This window comes from Epinephelus moara, chromosome 13 (assembly GCF_006386435.1).
Source record: "Epinephelus moara isolate mb chromosome 13, YSFRI_EMoa_1.0, whole genome shotgun sequence".
Classification (NCBI taxonomy): Eukaryota; Metazoa; Chordata; class Actinopteri; order Perciformes; family Serranidae; genus Epinephelus; species Epinephelus moara.
Genome location: NC_065518.1, coordinates 20,279,157 through 20,301,777, shown reverse-complemented (window position 1 = coordinate 20,301,777; position 22,621 = coordinate 20,279,157). Strand labels below are relative to the sequence as shown.

Here is a 22,621-nt window from a genome sequence, read left to right as displayed (position 1 = left end):
TCCCTGTGTTCTGTAGATCTACAACTGACTTCCTTTCCTGACGCAAGTGCCCGGCAAGGCTGTCGCACGCCTTTATTTGTGGCCGCTGTACAGCAAAACTGGATTTTATAACAGTTCAAAGAGGACAGACACACCACAGGATAACTTTCACAAGGACGTAGGTGAGTCTGTGCCAACATCTGAGTAAACTATGCGTGAATATTCTTCGCTTTGGTGTATTTACCGGCTACACATGCGGGGAGGCCCTGTGCCGTCTCCCAACTGGTGTTAGCGTTAGCTTAGCAACAACCTCGCGCCACGTTAGGGTTGTTACGGTTTCGCATTGAATTGTCAGATACAAATAAACGTTAGCTTGCTACTTAATAGGCTACAGTATGTTTTACGTTGTGAAACTTCTGAATAACACATACTGTGCTTGACTTGTTGCTGCAACTAAAGTCTGGTGTTGTGTTTTGTAACCCATCTGTCAAAGCTAGCTAGCGTTAGCCTAGCGTAGGTTGTCGTTGCACAGCACGGACAGACGCAGGTTGCGAACTTTACCAGTGTCTGCACGCAGCCTCGCTGACTTTATCTGGAAAATTGTAACTAGTCGCGAATTGTGTTAAGTTAACCTTGAAAATGTTAACATGATGGCTTAAAGTTTCTCAAGTGAACACTGCAGTCGCATTAAGAAGCAACCCGAGCCAACATTAGCTTCAAATTGACTAAAGTTAGTTGTTGCGTAGAAACAGATAAGCTAACGTTGGCTAGTTAAACAATAGTTAGCTTGCCCAAACGCTTCAATTCCATTACCCGCTTGAGATACATTGTTTTCCTCATCAGTTGTGTGATAGCAATGTTGTCACACAGCAATGACAGTAAACTGAAAACTCATCTGCTCAGTGGGAGGTTCTCTTAATTGAGCCACACCTCTTAAATCTTGTTAATCTGAATTGATGTAGTTAGATCAGTTGTAATGTCTTTAATACCTTTCTCATGTTGTCTTCACAGATTGACAGCTTCCTTCAACAATGTCTCGTTTCTTTGCCACCGGGTCTGACAGTGAGTCAGAGGAGTCCTCATCCGCTGATGAGATCACCCCAAAAGCACCCGGAGCAACTTTCAAGCAGTCAGTATAACTTAAAATAAATCCTGTCATCGGGACTCTAATGCTACACTTTGTAGTAATGTCACACATGCTTGATGTTTTCACAGGTCGTTGCTTCTCAGTGATGATGAGGAGGACACTAAGAGAGTGGTGCGCAGCGCCAAAGACAAAAGGTTGGTGTGGTATCTTCATATGCTAAAAACTGTACAGGTCACACAGGGTATTGTATTGAATGTTTTCATTCTTATATCTCAGGTTTGAGGAGTTGACCAACCTCATCAAGACCATCCGCAATGCTATGAAAATTCGTGACATGGCCAAATGTTTGGAGGAGTTTGAGCAGTTATGTCGAGCCTTCCTCAAAAGCAAGACTATAGTGGACAAAGAGGGTGTTCCCCCTTTCTATATCCGTCTTCTGGCCGACCTGGAGGACTACCTGAACCAGGTCAGTAGCTCAAAGTTGAACTACAACTCTAAAAATACTAACTATGTAATGTAACAATATGTTTGGTTTTGCCCACAGGAAGCAATGCACATTAACCTTGGTTAAGGCAGTCCTACATAATGTCCCAGTCCCTGCTTCTCCAGTGCAATAGAAATAACTCACAGTATTTTCTTTCCAGCTTTGGGAGGACAAAGAGGGCAAGAAGAAGATGAACAAAAACAACGCAAAAGCCCTCAGTACGCTGCGTCAGAAGATCCGCAAATACAACAGAGATTATGAAACAGAAATCGCTGCATACAAGGAGGTAAACGAGGAAATTCTCTCTCAGTGGTCCTATGCTTTAAAACATACAGAAACTTTGCTGGTTCAGCGATATTAGCTACACCTGTGGATCAAAGTCAGAGGCGGGAGGCTGTTTTAATGTGTCTGTTGCCTATTCTGCATTACCACGACATAGGTGTCATTCGAGCTGCTCAGTGGCCACCAGATCAGTCTGTGGCTGTACTGGGCAGCTGCCATGTGTGAATGTGTGTAACTGAAAGTGGATCAGGAGGCAGCCTGGATAAACAAAGTTAAAAAAATAAATCTCAGTGTCTTCTCTCTCTGTTAGAACCCACAAGAATCTGCGGATGAAGAGGAGGAGAAGGAGGCAGAGGAATCTGGTAAGCTTGCTACATATGCATGTTTTTATGCTAAATTACGAGATTTCTGTCAAATACATGGAGTGCAACATAGCAGGGTTTTTTACATTCTATACTTAATGCTCTTTCAACATTAGGGGGAAAAAAGTAAGATCACAGGCAAACTGGTTATATTTAATAAGTCCGAGCATCATCACTAAAATTCACCCTAATCTTTGTCCTACTAGCCTCATCTTCTGATAGCGAGGAAGAGACGGGCGACGATGGAGTGTCTGCCAAGGCCTTCTTAAAGAAAAAGCCAGAGGCTCCCCCAGAGGCCAGCAAGTTCCTCAAGTCTGCCAAAGGATCTGGGGTAAGAAGCGAGCGTGCCTTTTATAAGAACGCACTACAGAGAGAACAAGGAGAAACCTGCTGCAAAAGATTCTAATGTGAGGTAATGTGTTGGACTTGTTCTCCCTTGACAGGATGAATCGTCCTCTAGTAGTGATGACGACGATGATGAAGACTGGGGCTCAGACTCTGTGGACAGTGGCAGTGAGAGCTCAGATGAGGGGGAGGGAAAGAGTGCCTCCCTGGCTGTGGTCTTCCTCAAGAAGTGAGTCTGTCTCCACATTTTTTGTTTTTGTTTACAACGGAAAAATTATTAAAAGAATTTTTTTTTTTACATCTTCTCTGTCTGTTGTATCTCAAATACATTGGGGTTTTTGACTGTTGGACAGAATATGATGTGTGTAAGCATCTTTTTGGATACCGTCAAGTCACATATACTTACCACCCACACTGTGTGTCCATCCTCAGGACCCAGGGAGCTGAAAAGTCCAGCGAAAAGAAGCTTGGAAAGAAGAAGAAGCCCAAGAAGAAAGAGCGGCTAGAGGAGGAGGCTGAGGAGGAGGGAGGAGAGGAGGTTGAGGGAGGCTGGGAGAAGGTGAAGGGAGGCGCCCCGATGGTCAAGGTAAAGAAGAGAGCAAAACTTTTTCATGTGGTGTTATCATGATTGCTGCTGCTCGAACAAGATGGTGCACTCATTCATATTGTCTTTGCCTCAATGCCATACTATGTATTTTAGCACAGGAACAGAACATTGATTTGTTTTTGTCACAGTGAATTTATGTTCTTCTGTTGTGTATTCAATCTCCCAGGAAAAGCCCAAGATGTTTGCCAAAGGCACAGAGATCAACGTACCAGTGGTGGTGAAGAAACTGAATGAGATTCTGCAAGCAAGAGGCAAAAAGGGCACTGACAGGTAACACTGTACCATTTACTAAAGACATGAACGCACACATCATTCATAATTTTTTTTTTTTTTTTAAATAGCATTCATTGCTTATCATTAAATTAATGCAATTTTTAAATCCCCCTCTTTCTTCTCCCTCTGACAGAGCTGCCCAGATTGAACTGCTTCATGCTCTGGCAAACATCGCTGCTGAGAATAACCTGGGCCAAGGCATCATGGTCAAGATTAAGTTCAACATCATTGCCTCCCTGTATGACTACAACCCCAACCTGGCAGCCTTCATGAAGGTGGGAGCCACTTTTTTCTTAATGTCACAATTTCTTTTATTCAGAGTTTGTGCCTGGAAAAGTTCCACAATTAATCTAGAGAATTTGAAGGAAATAAATAACCAAATACTCAGTATGCATGTTTATGTGTTGACATTTCAAATTAAATTTGTTTTCCTCCAGCCTGATATGTGGAAGAAGTGCCTGGACTGTATCGACGAGCTGCTGGACATCCTCTTTGAAAACAACAACATCTTCATCGGGGAGAACATCGCAGAGGACAGTGAGAGTCTGATCGCTTCAGACCAGGTATCCATCTTCTCTTTTCAGTCGTTACATTTCTGCTATTTTTGGTTGGCAGCAGGTCCTGGTTGATGTGTAGACCATCCCAAAACTGAGTCACACTAACCATGTTGTTGTCTGTGTATGTATGATCTGTGTTGTTTATTATTGGACGTGTCATTATTTTAAAGGCCCAGTGTGTAGGATTTAGGGGCATGTCTTTATAGAAATGGCACATACTATTCAGTTCAGTTTTCATTAGTGTATAATCACCTGAAAATAAGGATTGTTGTTTTTCATTACCTTAAAATAAGCCGTTTATTTCTTCATACGGAGCAGGTCCTCTTCCACAGATTCTGCCATGTCAGGATTTCCCACACTTAATTTATTTGTGGCGGCCCACCACGATAAAAACATCTGCCGCCACATTTTGATTTTCTATTTTTGGAGCTGGAACATTTATTAGTAGTGTTGTTGGAATATTTATACTATATTCATTGCTCCATACTCTCAGAGGGCAGAGCAAACTCTGGGCACTGATGAAGCAGCAGAACGCCAGGTGCAGTGAAAGCAAAACTTAAGTTTGATTCCACTTGCTCATCAGCAGCTGCACCTCTAATTCATCAGTGTGATCAGATCTGATCGACGCAACTCATCAATTATCCACCAAGCGACTTAAAACTCCACAAACTGCTGCTGGGAAAAAATGAACTCATGAAGAACTCAAACTGTGCTGAGTTCACAGACTCAGATACCTATCCAATTTTGAGAGGAGACAAAAACTGATACACAAAGACACACAAGCATGAATAAAAAAACGTAGCACCTAACACCCCTGTCTTAGCCAGCTACCACCACACAGATTGTAATTCTTTGGGAAACACTGCATGTTGTTTCTAGAGTAACCCAGAATGGACAAACCAAACACTTGCTCTAGATATGGCCTGTTTTTTTTAATGTTCACATCGGCCACCATGGTTTTCTTACACACTTGGTACACGGGAAAAGTTTCAGCTGGTTATAATTTGCAACCTCACAGCTATATGCTAATAATCCCACACACTAGACCTTTTAATGTGTGGAAGCATCATCATTTGTATGTCAGCTTACATGAAAATGTTGTTGTTACCTTCTGCAAAAACTACATGCTTTGTATGTGTTTGTCAGCCATTCAGGGTGCGTGGATGCATCTTAACGCTTGTGGAGAGGATGGATGAAGAGTTTACCAAGATCATGCAAAACACTGACCCCCACTCACAAGGTGAGCTAAATCAGAGAAGAGACTCGAGCTTTATCTTTAATTTTGAGTATTATCATTTTAGATGTGAAAGTAAATCACTTAGCACTGGAAAATCATGCTATAGCAGGAATCCCTGAAGTGTGTTGCTGTATCATTTTTGGTTTTCAAACGGCTCTTCTTAGTAGCTTGTAGTAGCTCACTGCTTTCTTCTCCACTCTTCCTCCAGAATATGTCGACAATCTGAAAGACGAGGGCCACGTTTGTGGCATCATCGACAGGCTCCTCGAATACATGGAGAACAAGGGCAGCACGGAGGAGATTTGCCGCATCTACCTTCGCAGAATCATGCACACCTACTACAAGTTTGACTACAAGGCTCACCGGCGCAGCCTGGGCCTGCAGGGAGAGTCCAAGGTGAGAGAAGCACAGAAGGGGTAGACCCTGTGTGAGAGAGAAATACACCTCACTATATTAGCGAGAAAGAGACCTGAGTGTCTGTTCCTGATAGACATGACAAGTTATTTTTTAAATGACAAGGGAACTTTAACGACCTAAATGGCGAAAAATCACAGTGGGGTATAAAGTGGAAGTGGGTCTGGATGTGAGTGTGTTTGATATGTAAACAGTGTGTTGCGATGAGCTGAGCTGAGTGTGTGATGTGCTGAATTGTGTTTCTATTTCTGTTCTATTTAGTCCGAGCAGGACCAGGAGGAGAGCGAGGGGGAGGACAGTGCCGTGATCATGGACCGTCTCTGCAAGTTCATCTACGCCAAGGATCGCACCGACCGTATCCGTACCTGCGCTATCCTCTGTCACATCTACCACCACGCTCTGCATTCACGCTGGTACCAGGCTCGCGACCTGATGCTGATGAGCCACCTGCAGGACAACATCCAGCACGCTGACCCCCCCGTACAGGTAGGCAGACGGCATTAATCAAGGCTGCATCGTTGTTCTCTTGTGTAGCTTTGCGTCTAAGAACCTATTTCCTCTCTCTCATCTAGATCCTGTACAACAGAACCATGGTCCAGCTTGGCATTTGCGCATTCAGGCAGGGCATGATTAAAGATGCCCACAACGCCCTGTTGGACATCCAGTCCTCTGGCCGTGCCAAGGAGCTCCTGGGTCAGGGTCTGCTCATGAGGAACATGCAGGAGAGGAACGCAGAGCAGGAGAAGATTGAAAAGAGGAGACAAGTAAGTCCAACATGAGCAGTAAAGTCATGTCTAAAGTCGTGTTAGTTTTACTTGTTGGAAACCTGCTGGGTGAAATCTGGCATTGCTGGACTTAAGAATCTGATGTTATAGAGCTTATGTGTCAGCGAAGCACTTTAAGTACAGACTTGATGTGAGGTTGTACGGAGCCTTACACCATTATCTTAACATTGCTTTCACCTTTCCAACAGGTGCCATTCCACATGCACATCAACCTGGAGCTGCTGGAATGTGTGTACCTGGTGTCCGCCATGCTGCTGGAAATCCCCTACATGGCCGCCCACGAGTTTGACGCCCGCCGCAGGATGATCAGCAAGCAGTTCCATCACCAGCTCAGAGTGGGAGAGAGACAGCCACTGCTGGGTATGCAACCTGACGCCTCACGACTCTTAACACCAGCATGTTTTAGCCATAGAGAACCCTGAGAGGATAACTGAAGCTCTTTTTGTCTTCCAGGACCCCCAGAGAGCATGAGGGAGCACGTGGTGGCAGCCAGCAAGGCCATGAAGATGGGAGACTGGCGTACCTGCCACTCATTCATCATCAATGAGAAGATGAACAGTAAGGTCTGGGACCTGTTTCCTGAGACGCAGCGAGTACGAGAGATGCTCGTCAGGTTAGCACAAACTATTCTTATCCATCAGTTAATTTATTTCCAATTGATCATTATTCAGTCTCATTAAGCTTCGGATCACGCCATAATGATTTACTCTGGCAATTCAGTTATAATTTACAAATACGAATTCGTCGTTCTGCCCTGCGTAATTTCTTTTTTATGAATTTCCTGGTTGTTTCCTTTTAATAGGAAGATCCAAGAGGAGTCACTGAGGACTTATCTGTTCACGTACAGCAGTGTTTATGACTCCATCAGGTAAGAACAAGATGCAAGTGTCAGTCACAACTAAAGCGTTGGTTTGAGTAGAACAGTATGAAGTATGAAGCCTCAGTTTGTGTCCACCTAAGCCCTGTTTCCACCAAACACTTGTGGGTTACTTCCTTTAGAACTGGTACATAACCCATATGGACATGTACCTAAACTGCAGATCTGTTATGTGTGTAATGAAGTGAACAGGCTGCCTTGTGGATAGCAGGCTCGATTCTTTTGCATTACCACATTTTTTTACTGGGGAAATACTAGTGTTTTAATTTTTTTGTATCTGTCCTCCAGCATGGGGACACTATCTGAGATGTTTGAGTTGGAGATAGCCACAGTTCACAGCATCATCAGCAAGATGATCATCAACGAGGAGCTGATGGTGAGTTTTATGTCTTGATTCTTTTGGAGTAAATTTTTATCAGTATAGATGCAATAGAACGTCCATAATGGGATTTCCAGTACATCTTCACATGCACAAATTTTATTTTTCTTTTAGTGAAAGAGTTCTTAATATTTTCTGTCCTCTTGCCAACAGGCGTCGCTCGACCAGCCCACACAGACGGTGGTGATGCACCGCACAGAGCCCACCTCCCTGCAGAACATGGCACTGCAGCTGGCTGAGAAACTGGGCAGCTTGGTGGAGAATAACGAGCGCGTCTTCGACCTCAAACAAGGCGTCTATGGAGGCTACTTCAACAGAGGTGAGTTTGGACAACACACTTCACTGTATGCCATATATACCATGTGTGTTTGCTTGTTGTTCTTCCCAAATGGTGTCAGTACTTTACCTTGTAAACTTCCGGGAACATTTGTCATGCTATTTTTGCTAATAAAAGTTGTACAATGCGGTTTTATAAACAATAATAATTGGTTGTTTCATGCATTACAGATCAGAAAGGTGGCTACCAACAGAACAAATCTTACAACAGAGGTATGTGAAGCCACACTGAGGTTGCACTTTGGATATAAAAATGTTCTGACCCCATGACCTTCCCAACATGCCTCTAATCCTCTGCAGAGGCTGTGTATTGTTGATTCATCGCTCCTTTTAACCATGTTGCTGACTGAGTTTGTTTGCATTTAATCAGTAACTAACTTGTAATGCATTAAAATGTTAGATTAAAGATGAGGGTCAGGTTTTGCCCCAACAGAGCAAATTCATGGTGTTTATACCTGTTCATACCTGTTCAGAACGGCTACACTGAAAAGTGATTCAAAGCTATTTGACCATCCAACAGCAGTTCTGACAGTGTCTTTGAAATTGTGTTTAAACAATAACAGTGTGAGTTGAAGTAATTTGCTTTTTGTCATCTGATTATGTGGCTGCCTGAAGATAATCATTCCCTCTCCATGTTCACAGATCAGAAAGGTGGTTACCAGCAGAATAAGGGAGGCTACCAGCGAGGCGGCTACAGAAATCAGAACCACCAAAACAATTACTGAGCGTGGAACGTTTGGATTTCAGCATCTCCACCTAACTAGTCTTCATTCCATAACAACAACCTTGGTTTCTGTGCTCGACACTTGGCTGTGTGCTGTTGTCCGTCAGTTGACTCATAACAGCTTTCAGCTGATCCTGAAACAGCTGAACTGCACTGCTACGGCATAGTTTGGTTTTTCAGTACGGCCAGCTCCTTTGTATTAACGTGAAGCGTTTTTAAGGTTATTATTGCTAATAGAGGATTGTATAATGAAGGCATTGCAGTGTGGCTGGCTTGTGGCAGTGCGGTCAGGTGACAGACGGGTCAAGTATTGTTGACTTGTACTTAAATAAACAGTGACAAGAATGAAACCGCGTTTTTGACTGCTTTGTTTTAGTGTAAATCCGTTTAAAGAACACATCAAAGCATGAAACTAAATCGATAAGGTAAACCCAACCTCCTCCTGTCAGCAATAATCATCACCTTCGGTTTCACTGACTAAATTTATATGCACAATATATTCATTTTTTTATCATTTATCGTTTATCATCATTCCTTCTTGAAAAGTTTTGTGTTACAATATTTGTGTGTATCCAAAAGCCTTTTGATCTCGAAGCCTTTCATGATATCCAAAACATGCTGATCCGTATCATATTCAGAATATTGTCAGATCTGAACTACAGTGGAATACAAGTGTGCATTTTAACCTACCCATTGACTGTTTATGTTCTTTGGGCAGAGTTTGTGTGTTGATGGACTGATAAATTTACAAGAAAAATTAAGTTGCTGAAAACAGAAGGGTCTTGTCCTCCATAAGGTAAATGTGTCTGGTTTTCTCTTTACATTAAATACTGCTCTCTGGAACGACATCCTGGGGCCGCATTCACAAAGCTTCCTGGTACAAAGAGTTCCTCCTAGTGACAAAATACAAAGTTAAGGCTAGGTCCTGGTAAAGGAAGAAATTAATCAGAGAGCATCTTAGACCTTAAAAGTAGATTCAAAGTTGAAAAACTGTAAGGAGCAGGGAGGAGGACTTTTAAGAGGCTTCAGAATTTCTTAATCAGAGGAGAAAATGGAAACACAAAGAGGTTAGAGAAATATTCTCAATACACTGGATGACAGTTGGTAAATAAAATGCTACAGATTCGATCCTGCAGGAATAGTATGTGTGGTTGATGTTATTAGGGGTACGCACACATTTCCCACCCAACGCTATAAAAACAGTGTAGCAGTGATGACTTGAGTCTGTCGAAACCTTCCATCAGCAGAGTGATCAAACTGACAATGACAACACTTTCACATTTTGCAGTTCATTTAATTTCCACTGGGTGTCCACACCTGGCAGGTTCACAAAGGGGCTTGTAGGTGACAACCAATCACATCTGTTCAATGTATTATCATCCACACCTCCTCACTAAGGTCAAGGTTTCTGTCCCTTCCTTGCTCGGAGTTGCTCTGAGAAATTTGGGCTAAGTTTGAAACTCTGAGTGTTCTCGGAATGTTTGTGAATCTGGCCCCTGATTTTCAGCATCAGAGAAATATTTCTCAGAACTTTAATGAAGCTACAAACTTAAGGAACTGAGGCTGTATTCACAAACATTCTGAGAATACTCTCAGAGCTCCTACTCTAGCTTAATTTTTTTTTAGTAAGGAATCCTACCGTAGGAGTGATTTAGGATCTAGTCTTAACTTTAAGGAGAGATTAGAAGAAAATGTCACTATTTCATCACAAGGAGCAACTCTTTGTAACAGGAAACTTTGGGAATACTGCCCCAGATTTTTAGGCAGTTTCGAAAGGAAAAAACTGGAGTGTGTCTTTGTGTTATGACCAAAATGTATTAATTGCAGGGCGTATGGTGTGAGAGTTGAGGATGAGGAAACCTAAACCCACACATGGCAATAACCCAAATTATCTCTGAGCTGCCAACACCCTGTTGCAGGTTTTAAGCCAAAAGGCATTGGTGTGAGCCACATATTATCAAATGCTTATTATTATACTCCAGATGCCATGGAATTTTCCTCTTGTTTGAACAAGTTCTTCTTTCTGTACAAATGTGCAAGAGTGTCACTCATCCCACCCCCACAAGGTAAAACGTAAATAGGTCAGCCAAACATCCGTGAGACTGGCGAAGAGTAACCAGCAAACATTAGACTCAGTCACTGTATCACCTCCACTGTCATGTTCTTGTTACTAATTAGTCATCAAGAACAGCTTTGATCGTTTGGTGTGTTTGTTATTGCATAGATAACTGATTGAATGCCTTTCTGCTACACAGAAGAGCTTTTTCCCTGATTTTAAGACAATGGCTGCCATCTAATTTCTTCTTTCTTCTTTTCTTTCTGCTTTGGTCTGAATCAGGGACTAATTTTGTTGCTAAGTTAAAATTGCCTAGAGTTGATTCGTGTTCTCACGGCAGCATTTACAAGCGAACCAGATCAAATGCCCTGCGCAAGAAATATGCTCTTGATTGGTCAGAATTTCCATGTGGGAAAAATCCAGGAAGTAAAAAAAACTGTTGAAGAAGAGTACACTTGCAAGATAAATGTGACACTTTCTAATGTCACAATGGAGGGACAACTGTCACAATGGAGGGACAACTACGCAGGTTGATTTTAGCGCTGGTCATCGTGGACTATATTGCTGCCATTGTTCATTTTAGGCAAACCATACAGTTTGAAAACGAGGCGCGGCTCCAACTAGAAAACAATGTTTTGATGCATTGGATGTGCTGAATGTGAATATTAAGGCAGTACAGGAGGAGGTGCACATTAATAATCCTCCAGAACTGTAACATGCTCATGTTTAACCCAAACAATGTGTAATGTGACTGCCGTTGGTTTAGATCGAGGTCGGAACACAATCTCACCACAAACAAACCGCACCAGAGTTTGACTGTAACCGGACTGAGACCACCTCTTCAAGAAGGTCTCGGTCTGGTTGTTTTGGTGTGCACCTGCCCAAAGGAACCACACTTAGGCAAACAAACTTGAGTTTGATTAAACTGAAACAAACAGGGCCTTGCACACCCTTAGAAATACTGCTCGGTAGGATTTTCTCATGTCAATATATTCACAGCATTAAGAGTTTCTCTGTATATTTGTATAGCTCAAATGACATTGATTTTGCTAGTTCATTGATAGGAAAGATCAGACTCTTAGTAAGATTTATCTTTTATCGTGATATAGACATCTGGATCAGACAAGTACAATAGAAGATCATCCGCGTACAGTGTTAATTTGTGTGCCCGCCCTTCCCTTGTGATGCCCCAGACCTTTTCAGCACACCTGATTGCCAAGGCCTCAATGGCCAGGTCAAACAAAAGAGGGGAGAGCGCCCCTGCCTGGTCCCCCCGTTTAAACGGAAATATTGAGATAACATGCTATTGGTGTAAACAGCTGCTTTTGGGGATGTGTTTAACACTCTTATCCATGTACAGAAGTAAGCGCCAATCTCTGTATATTTGAATCGGTTGAGACAGATGTTCAGAGGTCTGGGCAACTAAGTGTTGTTTTACTAGTTTTGCAGGCAAAATGAAAATAAGTATTCCATAAATTTAAGCAGTTTATTTCTATAAAACATGAAGGTATTAACAGTTTTTAATGTACAGCAGCTTGTCCATCAAACTTAACAAAACATATAATGTTGCACTTATTGTTCTTAGCTGTCATGAAATCGTTGTTCAGTTTACCACACACTCACTTAGATCAAAACTACATCACCTATTGCAAGTTTGATCCTTAATAACATTCACTTTTGTTTTTCATCAGCATACATTAAGTTATGGCTTTCAAATCCTTGGATATTACAAACTTAATGACTCAAGAAATATGTACGTGTTACTGGATTTGAACTTTTCGCTCTTGTTCCCATGTGACTTCCTTTTCCTGAGTGCCCACTGGTTCAGCACCAGTGATTCTTCTGTTTGCTCTTTCTGCTTGTAGCTTATTAGGTACCTCTCCTCAGACTCAGTCTCCTGTAGAGCTCTTTCCTCAGTAGGTCCCTCTCTTTGCGGATTCCCTGCAGCACGGTGCGGTTCTCTTGAGCTCGACGCACCAGGTAGGGGAGTGTGTCATCCACTGAACCGTAGGGCACTGACTTGTATACGGCATAACCTTCTTTAGCTGGAGGGGAAAGAGAGAGTAGTTTAGCGTTCAGATCATGTCTGTAGCAGTTTAAATGAAGAAAAGTTGGGTGCTCAGAGCTGTTGCCCTACAACTGAAGGTTGTAAAGCAGTGGTTCCCAACTGGTGGGTCGCAATCCAGAAATGGGTCAAGGGTACATTCCGAATGGACCGCAAGTGACTTACAAATGTGTAAAGTTTGTGAAAAACTCACTTTATTTTAAAGTACAGTGAACTTCCAGCACAGAGCTTTTAATCTGAAGTACCGTTTCCTGTTGTAGAGTGAGTGACTAACGGGCAACTATTTGACAGAGACAGCAAACTAGCTCGATGACATGGCCGAACGCAAGTATGACGCTGAATGTATTAAACTCTGTGGACCTTGAAGTAGTGACTAAGAAGAAATCTGGACCTGTGGCTGGACCAGTTGGGAACCACTGATATAAAGAATGCCAGTTGAGGCAGATCTCACCCAGTGTGAGGGAGACATGATCACACATGCCCAGCAGCTGGCCGAAACACACTGAGCCGCCATCGTTGTCTATCCCCAACTTTCTCATCCTGAAGATGAAATACAAAACAGCTACATCACTTTAAGTATTGATACCAAACCTAGGGGTAGCAAGATAAACTAAAGGGGTTGTAGACAATCAAAATCGGGATACCATTGCCTCATGCCTGCATTACCCACAATGCAAGTGGACCGCTGACAGTTTACTATGTTTCCTCAAATCAGTACCTCCACTAATTATCGTAGAACTTAATTTAAAAGCCTAGTCCCAATTAAATATCCAGTCCCTTTTCCTAGCCCAGTGTGGCTACACATTTTGACAAATAAAGGCCTGTCTCTATTAGAGGCCTGGTCTGGTTGCCAAGCAGTTCATCTTTATAGAAGTTATTTGGATGTTTAAAACCAGGTTGTTGGCTACCCACTTGAACTAACGTTAGATGCTGCACATCTTCTTTCCCAACTTAGCTGAGCAACAGTTTTGCACAGAAGTAATGAAAGGCCTGTCCCAAATATAAGCCTGTTGACTTCAGTGATTTAAGCAAATAATAGCCTGGGCTACTAATTTAAGTTTTACGCTAAGTAATGTTTTCACCCCTGCCTGTTTGTGTATTGTCTGTCTGTCAATCAGTTGTTAGCATGATACCTCAAAAAGCTATAGACAGATTTTAACATCACACCCCTAACCCAGATATGGAAGAGTCAGCTCTGATGTTGAGGGACCATAGGGCCTACTTTGGGATGGAAAAAGAGGGAATACAGGTCTGATCCCATGAAGGGAAGGTGGGAGTTAGAAACTTGGTGTGCCACTCAAAAGGCTGGTGATGAAGTGCTGTGCCTGATGAGCTAACTGTTACTTAGTCACAACTTCTTTTTTCAAAGACATATTTGCACTATTGAGTCTCATAACTGTCTGATCACTGCTCAGTAGTGGAACCGATTTTACTGATGCATGGTGCCGCTAAATTAGCTTCCTCTACTTTGGACTCTGCCCTTCAAAGGTGTCAAGACAGCTTGCTGTTAGTCAGTGTGTGTGTGTGTGTGTGTGTGTGTGTGTGTGTTAAAATTGAACTCTACGTGGAACATTAATTCACATAGTCAGATTTTGTCTCCCTCAGCAGATCCTCTGATCGTGACGATTCCTGGATGAACTAATTTTGCAGCGAAATTTCAGTGTTTTAAAATCCTGCTGTGTCCAGGCCTTTATGCTAGTTGTGGCTAATGTAGCCTCAAGCAGAGCTGAGGTGCAGGCTACAGAGGTCTGGTAAGTTTACTTCTTTTAAACTTCACACCCCCAGATTTTATTTTAACTTCCTAGATGTCTGAAAAGTCTCAGGCGACATCACTTTAGGAAATTTACCACACTTGATGCAATTCCCTCTGGAGCCACAAAAAGCTAAATACCTGTAAACCGATTTTGATGGTGTTCCCCTTTAACTGAAGAAGGAAGCAGAAAAACAAATGTATGCTATAATGGCCATTGCTTGTGCTATTTTCTGTCTTCCCCCTAATCTTAAATTATTTCCTGTTTTTTTATTTCAGGAGTCATGAACCAGAAAGGTTTGGTACCACTGATAAAACTGGTGTTTTGTGTTGTTGTTAAGAAGTTGCTTGTATCTGTTGCTAAGTAGCAGTATGTAGCCTCTCAGATATAATAATGAGGCGTAAATGACAGCGGGTGCCATGTGATTTTGCGGTCTAACCGTTCGGCGGCTCGTCTCACTGACTCCTCGTTGTGAGTGGCGACTATGATCCTGAAGCGTTCGGGTTTCTTGGATATTTCCTCCAGCATCACATTCAGCGAGCCGTTGTAACTGCACAAACACAAACAGATGAAATAGGTTGGTTTACTTTCAGAAATGTGTGTTTTCAATAAGGCCAAGTTTACTATATGTAACAGACACTAATGCACCTGAGTTGACTTGCCTGAATCCAGGTACATTGGTAAAATTGACCAAACCCAGACGAGTGCTAGTCTCAGTTTTTCATAGTTATGGTGTTATCTGGGATGCATTTGCCTGGTTGTGGTTAATGACCTGCTGCCTCTTACCCACCTGTCATTGGTGTCCTCCCAGCACTTGTGGATGGGGTCAACATGACCCTCTTTCTCTGCCAGCTTCCTCTCTTTGTCCATGTAGGCTCCTCGTACCAGCTTGACCCCCAAACAGAAGCCCTCTTTGTTGGACAGATGCAGAGCTTCTAACAGGAGAGACCTTGACTCCTGAAAGAGAGGCATACTTGATAATGTTAGAGAATGCTCACTTAGTCTTAGTCTCTGATATTTAGAAAATAAAAATACAGATTAAAAATATTTGCCTTCAGATAACACTGATATGTGTTCCAAATCCAGGCGCCATCTTTGTTAAACTTCTTCATCATTGCCATGGTGACCAGAGAGAGGGCGGGGTTCATGTAGGTGTACTCTGCATCAACCAGGACTCGGACTTTGTTTATACTTGCCTGAAAAAGCCCAACAGATCTTTGAAATAGATTTGTTCAAGATGCAAAGTAGTAATTCAGAAATATGAAATATCAGTTTGCTGCAGTTCTCCCATGTAACATGAATTTACCCATGATCCTTTACATCTGTACCTCTGCTATTTTGTTGAGTCTCTGCAGACCACACAGGAAATGGGTAACTTCGCTTTCATTTAAACCAGGGAAGTTGATTTGCTAAAAGAGACAGAATCACCCTCATCAACACTGTAAATGTACAGTATATTTATAAACTGGGGTAAAGTAAGACATCTGACATACTGCGGACGTACCTCTCCATCCATGGCTCTGACAAGGAGATTCAGGTCATATGGTTGTTGTGCGATGAGGGTTGTGAGTTTCACCTTGATACGAGCAGTACAGACTCGTCAGTGACAAGAAAGACAAAATTCAAGAACAAACTGGAACAGCCATGGACATAACAGCACACTTCAAACACTAAAATGTGTAGTCTTATCTTTTTTCCCACGTACTTGAACTACATTCAGATACTGTTTGACCTCAAAAGCCTGTGAATTTCCCAAATGGTTTTCCTTGTAACCAGAATGATCAGAAAAAAAAGTTAGTGTACCAAATAAATGTTATGTTAATAGCCCCCCTCTATCGAACGATAGTCAAGGCCCAAGCAGGGACGATGCGAGGACTCTATTGTAATGCAAGGACTTATTATTTATGTGAATGAGTAGCATTTTTGAGGTGCTGAGATGCTAAAAAGGTATTGAAATGTTGCACATGCATCAAAGCTGGTGACAATTTTGATATTCTATGGGTCTCATGCTCAGGTGTGTTAAAATTGCTCAGTAGCGCCCCCTACAAAATTTTAATGAAGAAGCCTCATGGTATGTTTCACAGATTTACAAAATCCGGTAGGCACACGTAACACCCCAGGACTTTTGAAGACGTACCCTAAACCCAGCAGGAAGTCAGCCATTTTGAATTGCCTTTGCAACATTATTGTTTAATTTACAGGTGCTTTACTTTAACGAACTCCCTAGAGAATTAATCAGATAAACTTTAATTTAGGGCAGTACACTCTCAAGACCGTAACAATGAAAGGATTTTAAAAGATTTTTCTCTTTGTCTGTCTTTCAGGAGTCAAGAAATTTTGATGTTTCATGGAATGAGGTTGCCGTGGCGAGGAAGCCATTTAGCGCGTTTCGCCATACAACAGAAGTTGTTGTAACTTGAGCATACATAGTCCAATTTGCCCCAAATTTCCTAAAGCTGGATATGACTCCAGGCCTATACTGAGTTATAGTCATAACACCAACTACTGGCAACAGGAAGTCAGCCTTATGTTACAAATATTATTTGATTTACATTCATTTTGCATTACCTGGTCCACAGTTGACGTACAGCGACACAATCTATGTTTAACTCATGTTCTCAGGTGCTATATAGCGTACACAGGAAGTGGTGAAGAATTTGTGATACATGATTACGGGCGCCAAACACACACACAATTAATAACGTCTAACTCATGCGTTCAGAAATGTAGGGCTGCATTGAACGGCGTCCTGCCAACACCTCCGACGTGCTTGCAGCTTTAACTAAAAACGTCTTTCTCGACTAATTAGTCAAATTAGTAATTTCCTAAAAACATAATGAATGGTGATGGACAGCGTTGCCTTACACACAGCTCAGGGCTGAGCAGGGCTGTGACCTTCAGCTGCATCATCGGGTCTTTGCTCCAGGCGTTGCCATGGGAAATCCGCACACATTCCAACATGGCCTCCATGTTGTCGTCATATCTCTTCTCTCTGGTGGTGACAAAAAGCAACATGAGACGATACTGTACTTTCTTTTTCTACAAGCAAGAGCATCTCACTTGTAACACAGGAGTGTAGAGCAGTGGCCCTCAACTTCAAGTATCAGCACTATGATCGACGTCAAAATACAGAAACACAGGGCTGCCCTTCAGTTATGGACAGTTCACACAGGAGGCAGGTTTATTCCTAATTTGAAGATTATGTATTGCTGGCTGTTGTCAGCCACAGCTGCACTGTACAAAGAGGTTGATCTAGAACTCAAACTCTTCCACACAGCTGTCAGACTCCATAAAGGCGAGTCCATCATCAGGGGCTGTGCAGACTTCACTGGTGCTGCTGCAGTAGCTACAATATGTCAAAAAGTGGCACTTCCTAAATCAGCACAGAATTTGCAATAACAATCCATTTATTTAATGACCTCTAACCCTTTCATACACAGCTGACGGGTTTTGATGCTATAGTTGCATTTAAGTCATTATATTGGACCCTAGTGCGTCATGCTATATGCTGCCACCCACTGGCCAGGTGTTGTCAGTCTCTCAAGTCTTTCAGAACCAAGATGGCCGACGGAAAGCAAGAAATGTTGTACAGCTCAAGAATATCTTGCCAATCCTTCTATAATAGGAGACCATGGTAGGTAAATAAAATCTGGAAACATCAAGTAACATCTAAGGAGTGATACAGCTGTTAAGGGAGGTGTAGAAAGAGAGGGGAGAAGCTGAGTCAGGAGCAAAGTTCAACACAAAGAAAAAAAATCTTGACTGAGGTCGTAATAATTCATGGATGAAAGGGCTAATATCAGCAACAAACAAGCAAACCTTAAGCCATGACCAAATTAGTCACCACATAATGAAGTCAACAGCACTATGGAAAACACATTCACAAACCAACAGGCTACCAACAGGTTTTAACATGTTCTCTAAGACGTTTGTTAGGCAATAGACCTCTCCCTCCAGCAGCTGGTGGCAGTCAGCCAGTCTGTCTCGTCCCTTGGCTTCCACCCTGTTAGATTTTGTTGTATGTATGTGTCCTGCAATTACAATGTCCAGTTAAATTTGTGAATTTTTTTTGTTTTGTTGTTAAGTTTGTTCGTTTTTCATGTTTGTATGTGGTGGCTTGTCATTTTCTGTTTTGTCAAGCCTGATCACAGTGACTTAATTATTAACCATTAGTCATACCCTGTGCTCTCTCCCAGATCTTCCTCGATTGGCACTGCCAGCATGGGCCTCAGTCCCAGCAGGCTCATCTTCTCCATGGACTGAGAGATCTCGCTCTCATTCTCTCCGGCCACAAACTGGGCGTACACAGTGGGCCGCAGCAGAAAGGAAAACGCCCTCCTCCCCAGGAGTTTGCGTGTTATTGACATCAGCTAAAAGAAGAGAAGAAGAATGGTGAAGGAGAGTGATGGAGACTGAGGTGGATCCACTGATTCCTTGGTGGAATGTAACCGAGTACTGTTCTACAATTTTTTAGGTACTTCACATGGGTCTTTTCTTTTCATGTCACTTACTACCTCTCATTTAAAGGAGCAGCTTGTAGGATTTAGTGGCATCTAGTGGTGAGGATTGCAGATTGCAACCAGCTGAAACTGCTGCCATGTTCTAAGTCTGAACTCCTGGTTTGGATTCCTTCAGTGTTCCTTTCAGTGTTTCTACCAAATTATTTGCAGAGGTCTTTTCCTCTCCAAAACAAACAGACTAGGTGATTAAAACCGGAAAAAATGGGTTGCTTGCCCAACACCTGCTGATGTCTGCTCACCTTTTTTCTATGATAACTTAAGATCCAGATGCTGAGAAGATTTTTATCGTGAGCTGAATTATCGGCAGAGGTCTCTTCCTCTCCAAAACAAATGGCCCGGTGATTTAAACTAGTTAAAACACTGTCCATTCTGGGTTACTGTAGAAACAAGCCTGGTCTCACTCCGAAGTCGTCGAAATTCGGGGCATAGGCAGTGACTTGCGGCGTTACAAACCAACGAAAAAAAGCGTCCTTTCACATTGGCATGGCTGGTTGTCGTTATAGTTTAACTGCACCTAGCGGCGTCAGGGAAATGCGGTGGGACAAGAACAAAAGTTAAGGCGGCAAATATCCGAGTGGGGCGGGCGGGACTGGTGGTGAATAGGTCCAACAAACACTGACTTTGACCCAGGGGAGCGGTGTTCATGTCCCGTAAGATTCTAAAGTCAAACCCTGTTCTTTTTTCCCCACGTGTTCTTGTTGTTGAAGGGAAAATAGCGTCAATTCGTGTTGTTGTACCGACATAACTGCATTTATTTTGAAAGAGACTGTATGTAAACGGTAAATTTCCTGTGAAAACAGAAATGTATTTTGAAAGAAGAAGAAGAAGAAGAAGAAGAAGACGTCAGCAACCACAACACCCAACACAACCACACGTCGTATGTGGACGTGGAAAATCTATGACCAAGCGCATCAATATGTGACGAAGTCGGAGTGAGAATGTGTTGTAGAAACATAGCAGACGTTGTAGACGAGAATCTGCTCCCTATGTAGATATAAACGGCTCATTCTAAAGTAACAAACACACACCGATTCTTATTTTCGGGTGATTATACACTGCAGAAAACAAACTTGTTATATTATAATCAACATCTGCCAATATATCCACCTAAATCCCACACGCTGGACCTTTAAGTCATTTTACATGCAAAAATATTTCATGATTCCAGCTTCAGAAATTTAAGGATTTGCTGCTTTTCTTTTCAATAATTAAATGTGTTTCTCAAACCAAACAATTCAGAAAATATTTAGCAGATTAATCCATTACGAACATCATTAGTTGCAGTCCTGCACAAAAACACTTATTTTCAAACTTACACCACAGTGCCGCTATACAAACAAGGAGTAACAACAGGCAACACAGTCAGTTCCTTAACAACATTCCAGTTAAAGGAGTGCCAAAAGTTAATCAGGAAAGATTAAGATACATCTCTCTGTGGCGTATTATTCATATAATGTTCCTCCAAATAATAATCCCAAGTGCCAAACTCAAGTCTTACCTTCCCACTGTTGTTGACGAGCACAGGGAAGGAGCAGAGGCGAAAGATGCCCAGCGCACGGAGCAGCTCACCCCAACTCTTCACTCTGAAGGCACTGGGATCCTCAAAGGCCAGAGTTGCTGAGAGAACCTCAGGCTGCTTCTCTACCACCGTCCTGGAGGCCGCGGTATCCAGCAGCCTCCGTGACAAGAGGTGAGGGAGCGAGGGGCGCAGGCGAGAGCACATCATCATCACTGGATAAGTGTGTATGTGAATGTTTCTGTGTTACAGACTCTGCTTGTAGGTGGAGTCTCAATGATTTGAAGTGTTTGGGTAGATCCTCCTTGGTTGAAATTTTAAGGTGTGTTGCGTCTCCCTGCTGAAGAAGCTTTATGTTAGATAGAAATACAATGATCCAGAGTGTCAGAGAGACATTATCAGAGGCTGAGTGATCAGCCCAGGAGGAAGAGATTATCCTCTCATATCAGAACGTGTTGGATGAGGAAAAGGATAGTTTTAAAACAAAGCAAAAATCAGAACAGCTTGAATTCATTGTCTGTTAGGCTTCTCCAAAACTACCAGACGCGTCTTCCATTGACACTAAAATTCCAACAGATATAAATCAGCAGAAACACCTTACCCTCCTTCTCAAAAGCGTCTCTCAGAAGATCCTAAATGATGCAAAGCCAAGCAGGTGTGATTTGAGTGGTCATCTTTTGGCTTACACACGGGTTAATGAGTGACTGCATTTAGGTAAACATCAAGTTGACCCTTAGCATCAACCCACGAGTGTTCGGTTTAACATCAACTAAATGGGCATTCACAGCTTATTTTGTCCTGAAGAACACTAGTTATGTTTTGGGATTTTTTTTTGGTTGAAGCTTTGGAATAAATTCAGCTGTTAAAAGAAAATCTCCGCTTTGATAAGACATTCAGATCAAAGTGCACTCAAAGTGGGTGAAGTAGCAGAATTCAACTTGTTGCCTTTATAATTGTAGCTACAATTGTGTTGCTTTTAAACAGATTTGGATTTAAGGATTTTTGAAATTTTGTACAAGCTTTTGCAAATGCACTTGCAAAATCTTAAAACTTAAATTAAGGACTCTTTAACAGGCCCAGGAAGAGAAAAGGACACATAACAAACACTCCGAAAAAAGTAGTCATATTCTAGGGAGTTTGAGTTTGAACATATTTTCCTCAAAAGACAAAGCAAAGCAGCCAGAAGAAGAAATGATTAAGTGCTGCCTGTCGCCATCTCTGTCACATATCTCTGACCTGACAGACTGGAAGTCCTCTAATTTCACAAGCATGTCACTCAGATCTCTGCGAAGCTGGCACTGCTGACCAGCCAGGCATCACAATACTCTCTCTCAAACACTGAGGGGCAGCGCACTCATAGGATACTAAAGTAATCATGCAAGCAGAAATGAAAGGCAGTTCAAGGTGATCATAGCAATCTGTTAAAAAGCTTTTATACATCTGGTCTGTCATAATTGAAAAATCAAAAGGATTACTGTCCATCTGAAGCAGTAAAGGAAACACACACTGTTTTTGCATGTAAGAACTGTCTGTAGAATGGACACCATGTCAAGTTCTGCCTCTTACATGCGCTGTCTGTTTTCAAAATACACGGAAATATATTGTTTGCATACAGTCTCTTTCAAAAGAAACGCACTACGTCAGTACAACACCTCGAACTGACTTTTTTTTCCTCCAACAACTAAAACACATGGTTGGGTTTAGGAAAAAAAGAACAGGGTTTGGCTTTATCTTACTATATAATGACGAGAACTCTGTCTGTGTCTCTGTTCCACGTTTTTCTCCTCCCTGACTTGGTCAATCCATGTGAAATTTGGCACAGTGGTAGAGGGTCATGGGAGGATGAAGCAATATTACATCAATTGGCCAGAGGGGGCGCTATAGCAACTAATTGAATTTGCAAACTTTGAATGGGCATATCTCATGCCCCGTATGTCGTAGAGACATGAAACTTTGCACAGAGATGCCTCTCCTCATGAGGAACA

At 42.3% G+C, this 22,621-nt stretch overlaps 2 protein-coding genes across 4 annotated transcripts; one reads left to right on the top strand and one right to left on the bottom strand.

The window, feature by feature from the left end:
• The first annotated feature begins 3 nt into the window (after nt 1–3).
• Nucleotides 4–9,078, top strand: eif3c (eukaryotic translation initiation factor 3, subunit C). The gene is made up of 23 exons (XM_050059640.1): nt 4–161; nt 991–1,108; nt 1,195–1,260; nt 1,343–1,532; nt 1,711–1,836; nt 2,143–2,194; nt 2,401–2,525; nt 2,638–2,768; nt 2,972–3,125; nt 3,313–3,416; nt 3,553–3,694; nt 3,857–3,982; nt 5,123–5,216; nt 5,422–5,609; nt 5,889–6,113; nt 6,200–6,391; nt 6,601–6,772; nt 6,866–7,025; nt 7,215–7,280; nt 7,578–7,665; nt 7,822–7,987; nt 8,176–8,217; nt 8,647–9,078. Exons 2-23 carry the CDS (start codon nt 1,011–1,013, stop codon nt 8,727–8,729), a joined length of 2,790 nt encoding a protein of 929 aa, XP_049915597.1. The 5' UTR covers nt 4–161; nt 991–1,010; the 3' UTR covers nt 8,730–9,078.
• A 3,178-nt stretch (nt 9,079–12,256) lies between these two features.
• prodh2 (proline dehydrogenase 2) lies at nt 12,257–21,378 on the bottom strand. 3 transcript variants are annotated; one of them, XM_050060589.1, is made up of 11 exons: nt 21,238–21,378; nt 20,619–20,976; nt 18,780–18,970; nt 17,466–17,592; nt 16,105–16,176; nt 15,929–16,009; nt 15,653–15,796; nt 15,391–15,557; nt 15,040–15,150; nt 13,301–13,389; nt 12,257–12,829 (listed from the first exon to the last, which is right to left on the bottom strand). In XM_050060589.1, the coding sequence occupies exons 2-11, from the start codon at nt 20,847–20,849 to the stop codon at nt 12,654–12,656; spliced, it is 1,389 nt and encodes a 462-aa protein (XP_049916546.1). In that variant the 5' UTR covers nt 20,850–20,976; nt 21,238–21,378; the 3' UTR covers nt 12,257–12,653. The 3 variants fall into 3 exon arrangements, with proteins under 3 accessions (XP_049916546.1, XP_049916547.1, XP_049916548.1); XM_050060590.1 differs by having other exon boundaries at nt 20,619–20,973; nt 21,238–21,329; XM_050060591.1 differs by lacking the exon at nt 13,301–13,389 and having other exon boundaries at nt 12,692–12,829.
• Nucleotides 21,379–22,621: the final 1,243 nt, after the last annotated feature.

What these genes read in the sequence shown, in the direction of transcription:
- eif3c (XM_050059640.1), top strand. Translation starts at nt 1,011, where the DNA reads ATGTCTCGTTTCTTTGCCACCGGGTCTGACAGTGAGTCAGAGGAGTCC. An exon ending in GAAGGAGGCAGAGGAATCTG is followed by an intron (nt 2,195 to 2,400) that starts GTAAGCTTGCTA and finishes TTGTCCTACTAG; the next exon opens with CCTCATCTTCTGATAGCGAG. An exon ending in AGATTGAAAAGAGGAGACAA is followed by an intron (nt 6,392 to 6,600) that starts GTAAGTCCAACA and finishes CCTTTCCAACAG; the next exon opens with GTGCCATTCCACATGCACAT.
- prodh2 (XM_050060589.1), bottom strand. Translation starts at nt 20,849, where the DNA reads ATGATGATGTGCTCTCGCCTGCGCCCCTCGCTCCCTCACCTCTTGTCA. An exon ending in GATCTGGGAGAGAGCACAGG is followed by an intron (nt 17,593 to 18,779) that starts GTATGACTAATG and finishes TGTCACCACCAG; the next exon opens with AGAGAAGAGATATGACGACA. An exon ending in TGGGAGGACACCAATGACAG is followed by an intron (nt 15,151 to 15,390) that starts GTGGGTAAGAGG and finishes GTGTTTGTGCAG; the next exon opens with TTACAACGGCTCGCTGAATG.